We start from the raw sequence: 12,884 nt of genomic DNA on the forward strand, positions 1-12,884 counted from the left end.
GGAACTGTTTGATGTGGAAACATATTACGTACAAGGTATTTAGATGAATACCTACTAGAAACTTAAAGTAGATACTGAGGCGTATTCTGATTGTAATAACAGTATATATTTGAACTTAATTTGTTATTAGTATGATTCTGGTCGACAAATGCAAATATAACACTGCCTGTCTGTTACTTCTTGACGCTTAAACCGCTGGGCCGATTTAGATAATTAATATTTGGTATGAAAACAGTTTGAATGTGGGAAAAGACGGGATAGATTTTATCACGAATAATCCCTTTAAGGCTGTTCCATCGGTTTGCCGCTGTCTTTGTCACATTTCGCAAGAAAGAACGGGAAAGAACATACGCGCCAAGTGTCAATATTGATCGAATTTTGTCGGTTTTTATTTATTTTAAAAACGTTACCTTACAATATCGAAACTCTAAAGCTATGAAATTACTATTTATGTAAAGATTGTTTTTTCTTCTTTTTTTGTTTATAGTATCACATAATAAATAACCAAATAAAGTAGGATTAAAAGTCCGAGTTAGAGGTTACTTTGGAAATTAATTGTATCGAGCGAAGTGTCATAATTCGTGTATCGGAAGCTATGTTGTTAAACATAATATAGTCAAGAACTACATATATTTTTTCCACGTCTACGAATATCAACGCCTCTTATAAAAACATGATCATATAAGGAGATTTTTCGCCTTCTGGCTCAGAGAACCGCCTTAAATATGAAGTTATACTACTACTAGGTGTTAGTAAGCTAGTTTTGTAATACATAAATACTAGAAGCTAGGATCCGTTGCCGGACAGGACACCTGACTGTCATTATCTCCAGCTTCTCCTGATGTTGCCTCGTAGAGGGCACAATACGTGTTGAGAATTGTGCTTTTGAAGTTGGGTTGTTATATTTATTTTCGCGGTGGGAACGTTAACTACATGATGGACTAGCACGTTATTATTTCGCGTATTAGCAAAGTTTTTATTTTATTTTATTAGTAGAAGCCTGTTATTAGACGAGTAGAAACTATCAAGTACGACCTGTTCAAGTGAACAGATAACTTTGCCAATTAGCCAGCCGATAATGTGCGCGCGTCAATTCGTAACTAATTTAATTAAGGCCCGCCAGGTGGCGCCACCGGCGGGCTGACGATTCAATAAAATAGTCTACCGGTGAGGTAGCTAATGTTTGAAAACTTTACTGAAGCTACATTGCCACTATTGATATTGGCAGATTTATAATTGACCGAGTAAGCGCAAAGCGCGAGCAATGCGTCTGCGTTTGTGTTTGGACAAAAATGCTTTAACCGGTTGTGGCTCGCATTTTCTCAACCGGTTCTCATGAGATCTTCAGCCGGGCTAGCACATGATTGGCGCGAGAGTATCTCGCCGCGACATAGACTACCCGTCCCCCTTTAATTCATACAGTTAGTAAATGACGGGTAGTCTATCTCGCGGCGAGATACTGTCGCTCCAATCATGTGCTCGGCCTACTGAGCAGGTTCTATGTATAATATAGATTATTATGTAGATACATTTTTTGAAAAATGTTCAACATGGTGGAGCCATGGAGAATCACCTGGTTTCACAATTCACAGGTTCAGATAGTAATATCTGTTTACATAACTCGTTTTTTTACCTACCTGCAACCCTACCTGGCTGCAATAAAAGCTAAAATTGACGTCACTAAATTCATAAATTCATTCGTTTTGAACTCTATTAAAAAGTTTAGGGAATATATGTATATTCAAACCGTCCGGTAAAAGGTTTAGTTCTCGAATATCGGGGTCGCTCCAGCAAATCGGATTGATTTCGCTGTGGGTCTCTCCCGACCTACTCTTAATCGCCGGGTGCCAGTTAGCAAAGTGCACGCGACCGCAGATAAGCGCGGCTTGGGCGCGGCCAGTCCGGCCGCTTTCGTACTTGAACTATTACTCTATTACGTGTATATATATTTTTTTATACCACGACGGTGGCAAACAAGCATACGGCCCGCCTGATGGTAAGCAGTCACCGTAGCCTATGGACGCCTGCAACACCAGAGATATTACATGCGCGTTGCCGACCCTTTAAAAACCTGTACACTCCTTTTTTGAAGAACCCCATACTGTAGCCCCTCGGGAAAACCTCGGCAGGGAGCTCATTCCACAGCCGAAGCGTACGCGGGAGGAAATTCCTCTTAAACCGCACAGTACGCGACCATTTAGGTGCTAGGGTGTGAGGATGAACGAACTGCCGATGGCGAGCGGTGCGGTGATAGAAAGCGGCCGTTGGCATCATGTCAAACAATTCTTCAGAGCACAGCCCATTGTACAGGCGGTAGAACACACACAAGGAGGCAAAGTCTCTCCTGTCTATGTCTGCCGTATGGGGTATCAAGCCATCGAATCGTAATACATATCGCCGCTATACTTAACCTCGTATCTGCAATACTCATTTGATGACAAAAACACCCATATTCCGAATGAAAGAAAAGCGACATTTCCATCAAATGATTGTTGCAGATATGAGGTTGAGTAAGTATAGCGACGATAGTTGTCTGTGTTCTGATCATAATCAGAAAGAGATCAGCCTTTCCATTGAGCACGAGAGGAACAGAGATGAAAGGAGTGGTGCGGGAATCGACCAATACTGTTAGTTGTAATTCACATCTTTTCTCCGCTCCGCTGGATTACAACTATATCTATTAGTTGATTCCCGCACGTCTTCTCTCATCTCCACTTATCACTGCCTCAGTTGAAATATTACAATACAAATAAAGAGAAAAAAATAAATAAGCCAGAGACACTTAAGTTAGTATGCATTATTTAAGAATAATAACTTACCCATTTAAGTAAAGTACCGTAGGTCTTCCTCGCACAACGTATCAGCATTGCGATACAACGAGGAAATGCATCTAGCATCCTTGTTACAATGCCTCAAGGGCCTATTTTAGATTTAAGCTAGTTATTAATTTAGTTTAGTAGTAGTAGTAGTAACAGAAAAAGTAAGGTCAAATCGCCTAGCATGGTATGGGCATGCGATGCGGAGGGATGAAAGTCATGTGACGAGAAAGGTATTAAGAATGAATGTGGAGGGAGGTACGAGGAGAGGAAAACCAAGGAAAAGGTGGATGGACTGTGTGAAAGATGATATGAAACTAACGCAAGTGAATGATGAGATGCCGGGTGACAGAGAGGTATGGAAGAAAAAGACATGCTGCGCCGACCCCAAGTGAATGGGACAAGGGCAAGCGAATGATGAGTACCACTGTATATATATTTCATGTAAATAAATTTTATTACTACTATGACTGAACGGATTTTTTTGTCAAATAGTTACAAACTTACAAAGTTAGTTGTAAATATCCGGAAAGTTAGAAACCGTCCTAAATAAAACCGCATGAAAAATACTGCAAGTTAGTTGCGTGCATAAAAAAGTTTATCAATTTTGATGTTTACAACATTTGTAAAACAGTTTTATTGCAAAAAAAAAGTCGTAAAAAGTAGCCGCAAAATGATCCAAGTTGGTGCTATAAATATTTTAGATGCTCAAGTATATTTAGAGTACTTTTGCGAGTCTTCAAGTCAGGAGTTTGAGGATTCCGGAACAATGGGGATATTTTAGGACGAAACTGGAAGAACTACAAATGAGTTGTGGAACTTTTATTGAGAATCAGTAGAGCGTTAACCGTGAGTGCTTCTCAGAGGTTTTCGTAATGATTCGTTGTTCAACGATGCGAAGTGAGAAAGTTTCGTGCGGTTTTCATCAACGATTTGTCATAAAATTTTGGGCTTGTCAATTTATACGTCGACGAAGATGAAAGTAATGGCACAGTCTTTTGAAATATTCAGACATTTACAAATAGCTACCTACTTTAATTTGTTTTAGCCGTAGGGAACAGAGTTGCATTTAGGAAGGTTTGTGTGCTTGTGCTTACGTCTGAATGTTCTAATTAAGTATCTCCAAAATCACAGTCAATTTGAGTGAGGTTTTTGGTACAGGTTATGCCAGTGCCTGCGGTAGCTCTTAAATAAATTATAACAGAATAGATGGCTTTGGAGGCGTGACGGGAAGTTTGTACGTATATGAATTATAGGTCCCAATAACAAAAGGGAGATTCCGCCATAGACGACCTCTCCCTCAGTTTCTATTTTTGCATATTATCTTGACCAAAGTTGCGCGAGTTCAAACATCAAACGCGACTTTACATACATATGTAGCCTCGAAACTCACCGCGTACTTGAACATACTTAGAATTTTGAACTCTTATATAAATAAAATAAAGTTCCAATTCAAATGCACAAAAATGCCCTGGGTCTTACTTCCCACTCCATTCCAGCTACCCAAAATGAGTCTTGGCCGTCGACACGAGTATACGCCAGCCGTCTCGATCCTGTGCCATCTCCCGCCAGTTATCGGCATGGAGATAGCTCAAGTCTTACGCGGTTAAATTTCCGTCAGCCGCGTCATGACGTGTATCATTGTAAATCTCCTGCTGTGTGTATAGTTGTAGTAACGTGATATATGTCCGCAGGGTGTGCTGCGTGAGCTGGAGCAGAAGAAGCCGCAGCTGGACGAGCTGCTGCACACCGCCGAGAGTCTGAAGGGCACCGAGAACCGGCAGCAGCTTCATGGCAAAGGTCAGTCAGCCTTATTTATTTATAGGAAGTCGTGTTCAGCGAGAAGAATTCAGTTGATTGTATGTAATATTAAAGAGACCGCGTTATCGTATAAATCTAAGACCGAGCGGTGAAACCGTTAACCCAGTGTCAAATTGTACTGGTAACCTTGAACACCGTAGAAAGGTAGCTTGTTTATCGGTATTTTACAGGATACATTTCGGGGAGTGTGCGATGGGATTACATAATCTAATCCCCCCATCTCCATTCTGCCACCGTGGGACTAGACGCGGACTTGCGTTTCACTCTTACGTCGTTACTCTGCCACTGATTCGTACTAAGCGCTATGCATCCAGCTTTATCATGCGAACGGCTAACGAGTGGAATTCACTTCCTGCAAATATATTCCCAGTCCACTATAACTTGGATCTTTTTAAATCGAGAGTGAATAGACATCTTTTAGGTAAGCATGATCCATCCTAGACTGCATCGGCACTTACCATCAGGTGAGATTGCGGTCAAATGCTTGCCTTATTTAATAAAAAAAAACCGGTTAACCCCGGGTTAGCGGAATTGTGCAAGTGGCGCTTATAGTGTTTATGCTTTATAGCTTTTCAATCTGTATTGTAAAGCAAAAATTACCAATCTATAACATCATCATTTTTTGTGTTTTTATTTCGTATGCAGACTTTTTTGGCATTTGGCAATGAGGCTTGAATTATAGATATTGGATCTGGGTCAATAAAGGGTTATAGTTAGTTGAATCAAGCCTCATTAAATTCAATTAATTGTGTAAATAAAACGAGGTCTGTGCGGCTACCAAGTTTTAGTCGTTTGGCTGGTTAGACATTTGAAAAAAAAAAAAACCACGATTTATATACCTACCTAAACATTGACATAGTATAATCATAGAGTAACTTATACTAGAGCGGTACTGTCATAGTAAATTTTGTAACCCCAGTAAATTCACTGCCATCTGTCGACACACTTTAAAACTAAAAATAAATATTTATAAAAATACGATAAAATGTATTTAAATATGGATAAATGTGTTTTTTTATTTGCATTAATTATTTTTATGATTTTGACCCATGTTCTTTCACTAATATGCGTTAAAATTGTTAAATAACAAACGAAACCGTCAACGCCATCTATACGACAGTAGGCCAAAGCTAGTAGCGCCCTCTGAACGAGAATCACATTTTCTTGATTTTCGAGGCACGTTTTTTCCTTAGACTGTATCCATCTATTACGGAGTTATATCTATCTTTGGTATAATACAAGTAGTTATAGACGCGCCACCGAGCGACCGGGGGTAAGAGATTCATATAAAATTTGGGCAGCATAGGATCTCTTTCACTCTTTTAAATTTCGGTATTTCGCCATCGCCTCCTACCTATGATGCCACCCGGTCGGTGATAAGGACAATGCATGGCACTATTTTCTCTTTCCTCTTAAAGGAATCGCAATAAGACTATCTTTCTCTATCAAAGAGTGTCAGGCTCTTGTACCTAAATTATTAGTTAAGGGGCCCACTGACTATCAGTCCGCCGGACGATATAGGCCTGTCAGTTAGAACAAAAATTTGACAGTTCCGAACAACTGACAGGCCGACTAAACTAACAACTAAACTGTCAAGTCGTTAAAATATTATGTGCATTAATCAACTATTTGTTGACGACTTGTCTGGCCTAGTGGGTAGTGACCCTGCCTGCGTAGCCAATGGTCCCGGGTTCAAGTCCCGGTAAGAGCATTTATTAGTGTGATGAGCACATAGTTCCTGAGTCATGGGTGTCATGTATATAAGTAGGTGTTAGGCCTAGTACCCATACTTAGTATAAGCTTTGCTTAGTTTGGGGCTGGATCGGTTTGTGTAAGATTGTCCCCGAATATTTGTGACGTTTTCAACCAAAAGGTACCACATTGTCGCTTGTCAATAAGGTTGATTGAAGCTACCTATATGGAAATAGCGCCGTATTGACGACCGACAATAAGTAACCTTTTGGTTGTGAATGACACATTTATTTATTATTCTCTCTCAAGTTTCACTCTGTGTATATGTTTTTAAATATAAATCCGTATTTATTTTATTTTATTTTATTTATTAGGAAAACTTACAGCTGAAGTAACACGTTAGGTAATAACATAGAAGCAGTGAGCCAATTACAAGTTTCCACAGATAGAAACTGCGTAAAGTGCATGGTGTGCGAAATTACAACTAATAATACTTACTAACTTATAAATATACTTTACTTATCTTACTAGAGAGGGAAAATTGGTTTAATCAGTTAACAAGAAGAACAAAAGAGAGAAAAAAGGACAGGATAGAGATACAATGTTGAGAACACTTTTTCCACTGTTAACACTTAACAGTGGGAAAAGTCCTGAGTCATTAGCTTACGTATCGAACTAAAACTTTAATGTCGCAAGAAACTGTATCGTTATCACCGGATCCTTTGTCAACTTATCTGTTATGTGGCTTTGTTCTGAACTTATCCAATCACCGGTTAATCCATTTGCCAATGTTTTCTTGTGGGTGGTTACTTGGATCAGGCTTCTAAGCTGATATTAATCTGTAAATATGTTAGCAATATCATGATAGGTTAGGCTTTGATTATGTAGAGTAATCCACAGTCAGATATTTTATACAGATGTTTCGTAAAATTCTAGAAAAAACTACTGTTTTTTTTTTTTTTTATTATTATTATTTTTTTTTTTATTTTTTTTTTTTTATTATTCAAATTAGTTACACAGCATTACAGTATTACTACCAAGCATAGAATAACTGATACTAGAGCGTTAATGTCATAGTAAATTTTGTAACCTGTAATGTTGTCGACACACTTTAAAACTAAAAATGAAGATTTATAAAAATACGATAGAATGTATTTAAATATAGATAAATGATTTTTTTTTATTTGCATTAATTATTTTTATGATTTTGACCCATGTTCTTTCACTGATATGCGTTAAAATTGTTAAATAACAAACGAAACCGTCAACGCCATCTATACGGCTGTAGGCCAAAACTAGTAGCGCCCTCTGAACGAGAATCAAATTTTCTTGATTTTCGAAGCACGTTTTTTCCTTAGACTGTATCCATCTATTACGGAGTTATATCTATCTTTGCTACCAAGGCTGCCGTGTCAGACGTATCTCTGCTATCTCAAAAAACATAGTTTTGAGTAAATCGACTTTAAAGTTTTTGGTGAGCGTGAAAACTAATAAACTCATATATTTCGTGAGTTTATTGAGTTAAGTCATTTTTAATATGTGTTTTGTGTTTCAATAGACGTGAAGAATAATATTTCTTAACTTTTTTTTTGTAAAAGTACATAGTTTTTGAAATAAACGCATAAACATAGTTTGGCGTAACCACTGTTTCATACATTTGGTGGTTGCGCGTAACTATGTTAACTTAAAGTTAGACGAGTTCGTTGTATGAGCGCTCATACTATTTCGCGTGGCCACGGCTCGCGGGCTTATTGCGGTTTTCGTTTATCTAAAGTTAGAAGACTACATTGTATCAACTTCTAGTAAAACGTGTAACCAGGGCATGGGGAATATTGAGGTGGTCACGCGTAGTTCTTTTATCTTAAGTTGTAAGAGTTCGTTGTATTAGTGCTCCTAGTAAAACGCGTAACCAGACTACACAAGATAATCCATTTTATATTGTGCTAACTCACATTACATACAAGGAGCCCGATTTCCATCAGTCCTTACATCATTGGTTATAAAGTAGATCAATCGTATGGTCGAAAGAGCCTTATGTTTAATAGCGTTTGCATGTATTGCACGTATGCATGTATGTATGTATGTATGTATGTATGTATGTATGTATGTATGTATGTATGTATGTATGTATGTCTGTCTGTATGTATGTATGTATGTATGTATGTGTGTGTGTGTGTGTGTGTGTTTGTTTGTATGTACTTTATTTAATATTTAATCCCAGTAAGTGTAAAAGGCGGAATTAATGGCAGAAGGTCAGTTACTCCAAAAATTTTAACCGCCTTAAAAAAAAGGTTCTCAGTTTGACCCGTATGTTTGTCCGAGATTATCTCGCGTTTGGCTGAACCGAGTTTGATGCGGTATTCAGAAAAATGTTTGTTACATTTTGGAGAAAGTTTAGTATACATAGATCTGAGCTGATGCTGAACCCTGGCTGTACCTAGTGGAACTCAGGTTTGGTGCAACATAGGCACACGCTGTTTTGGTCATCCAACACGTCTTAATGAGTAGTTGGGGGAGCAGTACCCAAGATAAAGCTGATGCTGAACCCTGGCTGTACCTAGTGGAACTCAGGTTTGGTGCAACGTAGACAAACGCTGCTTTGGTCATCCGACACGCCTTGATGAGCACTTGGGAGAGCAGTACCCAAGATAGAGCTGATGCTGAACCCCGGCTGTACCTAGTGGAACTCAGGTTTGGTGTAACATAGGCACACGCTGTTTTGGTCATCTAACACGTCTTAATGAGCAACTGGGAGAGCAGTACCTAAGATAGAGCTGATACTGAACCCTGGCTGTACCTAGTGGAACTCAGGTTTGGTGCAACGTAGGCAAACGCTGTTTTGGTCATCCGACACGCCTTGATGAGCACTTGGGAGAGCAGTACCCAAGATAGAGCTGATGCTGAACCCCGGCTGTACCTATTGGAACTCAGGTTTGGTGTAACATACGCAAACGCTGTTTTTGGTCATCCGACACTCCTTGATGAGCACTTGGCAGAGCTACACCTAATAGTGGAACTTAGGTTTGGTGCAACGTAGGCAAACGCTGTTTTGGTCATCCGACACGCCTTGATGAGCACTTGGGAGAGCAGTACCCAAGATAGAGCTGATGCTGAACCCCGGCTGTACCTAGTGGAACTCAGGTTTGGTGTAACATAGGCACACGCTGTTTTGGTCATCCAACACGTCTTAATGAGCACTTGGGAGAGCAGTACCCAAGATAAAGCTGATGCTGAACCCTGGTAGTACCTAGTGGAACTCAGGTTTGGTGCAACGTAGGCAAACGCTGTTTTGGTCATCCGACACGCCTTGATGAGCACTTGGGAGAGCAGTACCCAAGATAGAGCTGATGATGAACCCCGGCTGTACCTAGTGGAACTCAGGTTTTGGTTCAGGTTTGGTGTAAATTTATTGTGGGTATTAGAAGATATATAGTAAAAATATTAAGGTCAGTTACTCCAAAAAATTTATTCAGAATCAGAATCATTAACTATACGTTTCTATGTATTTCAAAATAAGACACTCCAGCGATCCAAATATATGTTTAAACTAATATTTTGCCTCTACTGACACTGGCTGACTGACATACATATTTAGAATATTGGAACATTTGGAACGACCGACATTTAAATTCAAAATTAGACATGACAATCACAAGACCAGTTGACGACTAGTTCATGACAGACAGCGGACGACGATTAAACAGTTCAGTACCTATGTAGGTTATCTTAAGATTTAAAAAAAACGAAATAGTTTAGTTTTTCACAGGGTTTTCAGCAATGATTACAAAGTGAGATTAGCTAAGATAATTAGTCGCACAACCTTTGTTTTCTACCACATTTCTATCACTACACATTCGTAACAAGGCTTTACTTCGTAAAAAACTCATTTCAAAGACTAATTTATCATATTTTGAACAAACAACATAAAAAAACACCGGAACGCTAACTTAACCGGGTCAATATTACGTACGTAATGAAATGTAAATGTGACGTTTTCAATCAAAAGGTACCACATTGTTGCTTACCATAAGGACGAAAATTGCTTGTATCTTTATACGAAAAACCTGTCAGAATGTCCTTATGATAAGCGACAATGTGGTACCTTTTGCTTGAAAACGACACAAATAAACAAATACACGTGGCAAGGAGCGACGAGCCGCTCCCTCCGCCCCCCGCCTCACCGCGAGCCGCCTATCGCCGTACTACCTGCGTGTGGTTACGCGAAACTATGATAACTCGAGATAGTAGATATCCAGTTTGCCGTAAAAAAACTGCGAAGAGTTACGCATAATTATTCTAACTTGAGTTAGAAGAGATACGCATAACTCAATGTCCAAAAATTCGAAAACGTCTATCTTAAAACATGAAATATCTCAGTAACTAAAGACATTTTTTGAAATTTTGTTTAGGTATTATATAAAGCATAGTGTCTAGTTTCATTTTGCACTGGTTAGGCGTATCTCTGCTATCTAAAGATAGCAGAGATACGTCTGACACGGCAGAAGGCACTGCGAACTACAAAACAAATAAAAATACAAAGATACAATACCCTAAGAGAAAACACAAAAAATTAAGTATTTAAGATTTGGGCGACGACATAACAGTCTGACTAGGTGTAGAATTCGGCAAGTTGCCCCGGAACCGCCGAAACACCACTCCCTTCGGCCAGAAGTCCGCGCTAGCGATGGTGTCCTGCAGCGGCCGCGTTATAGTTATAAAATTCAACATGTGTCAACAACATGCATGAATTTATTTTTATTTTTGGATTCATAATTTATATCGTTGGAACACCGGAAATGATAAAAATACTTTCGTAAACCTTAACACTATTTTATTAAAAAATATTTAAAATGTTGAAAATTTTTGAGCAGTTTAAACGCTCACAATTTTTGACGCGAATTCGACAGAGCGTGATGACGTCACACGTTGGGCGGCCCAACTGACGTTTGCTACTAATGACACTAATCTGTCGAACGCGTGACGTCACGTGGCGTTTCGAGCGTTTCGCTCACTAGCTTTTCGCGGGCAAATTTTTGTACTTTTTATTTATAATTTTAAGTAATTAAATGGTAATTTAAAAACGGAAATGCATTTATAACATGATATAACGGTAACAAACATCCGAATAAAACATATTTCGTTCAAATATAAACTTCATGCATGAGGCTAATTATAGTTATCGTAAAATTTATGGACCCGCGCAGCGAAATCTTCATCAGCTTTCAAATTCAAATTCGCAGCACGAATTTGTTTTAGAGTTCTTACAAATCAAATGAGTCTTTGTTTTTAACGAAATACAATACTTATTCTTTACCAGCAATTTTCAAATCACTATATGACAATATTGAATCTGCAAACTGTCAGGTATTCCAAAAATATCCATTGATTTAGTAGTTTTATTTGCACGAACACTATTGAAAACGAAAGCTTTACAAAGGGAAAACATCAATAACTGGATGTCAGAGTTCCGATTTTCCTTATAGGTCACAGAGGCATATAAAATAAATACTTTGATCGTGTCGTGGGATTATTGTTGAAGGCTCGAAGTGTTTTTGTTGGTTTTGAGGCACTCCACGTGGTTCGACACCCACTATGTTGATAAATAGATCAAGAATCAAATGTCTTATTCGTGATAAACTTAAAACTAATATTACATACAGAAGTATAACTAAAACTATAGGAATTTATAAAATAGGTAGGAGTTAAAGTTTACCACGAAAATGGTCTCGCCTCAGCCTAATGTTGACTCGAAAGTCAGCGCTGATCTTCCGGCGAGACCATTTTGGGCCACGATCGCAGCCGTACGCAGCAGCGACCAGCGCCATCTTGTCTACTACTAGATATATAGAATACTCTTTATTGGCATACCTCAGTAAAGATACAGCTTACTGAAAACAATAAGTTACCTGTGTTATCCATACTTAATATTATAAATGCGAAAGTCTGTCTGTCTGTATTTCTGTCTGTGTGTTCCCTCTTCACGCTTAAACCGCTAAACCGATTTAGATGAAATTTGGCATAGAGATAGGTTGAGTCCCTGAGAATGACATAGGATAGTTTTTATCCCGAAAATCATCCCTTAAGAAAGTAAAAAGCGGGGTGGAATTGAGATAATTAACGAAGTGCCTGCTAATTTGTGTGCATAATATGCTCAAATTTAGATTGCTATGAGATTTTTTCCAGGCGCTATTCTTACTCTAGCTGCGGTTACTAAGTCCACGCAGACGAAGTCGCGGGCAAAAGCTAGTATTTAAATAATTCTGATTTCTCAAGGACTCGTGATTTAGACCGCGCTACATCTAAATATAAATACGAAATGCTGTGTTCAGTTATATCTTGTGTTCAGTTATATCTTGTGTTCAGTTATATCTTGTGGGCGGTTATATCTTGGAAATCTTGAAATATACTTTTTTTACACAAAAGCAAGTAATTTACGCGGGTCTCTGTTGTTTCCCATAAAGTTTCAAGTCATTATGTATTGTTTGTCCGAATTTCGTTAGTCATAAGTTGATTTTTCAGAAACGCGTAACTTTTTAGTATGGCCATAAAACAAAT

The 12,884-nt window shown here is 38.6% G+C and overlaps 1 protein-coding gene across 1 annotated transcript in view; it reads left to right on the forward strand.

The window, feature by feature from the left end:
• LOC134748000 (uncharacterized) overlaps positions 1–12,884 on the forward strand; it is a 448,054-nt gene that overhangs the window by 254,064 nt on the left and 181,106 nt on the right. Inside the window, exon 43 of the mRNA XM_063682700.1 lies at positions 4,511–4,616. Within this exon, the coding sequence (XP_063538770.1) occupies positions 4,511–4,616 (106 nt within the window). The remainder of the gene's footprint in view (positions 1–4,510; positions 4,617–12,884) is intronic.

This window comes from Cydia strobilella, chromosome 1 (assembly GCF_947568885.1).
Source record: "Cydia strobilella chromosome 1, ilCydStro3.1, whole genome shotgun sequence".
Lineage (NCBI taxonomy): Eukaryota > Metazoa > Arthropoda > Insecta > Lepidoptera > Tortricidae > Cydia > Cydia strobilella.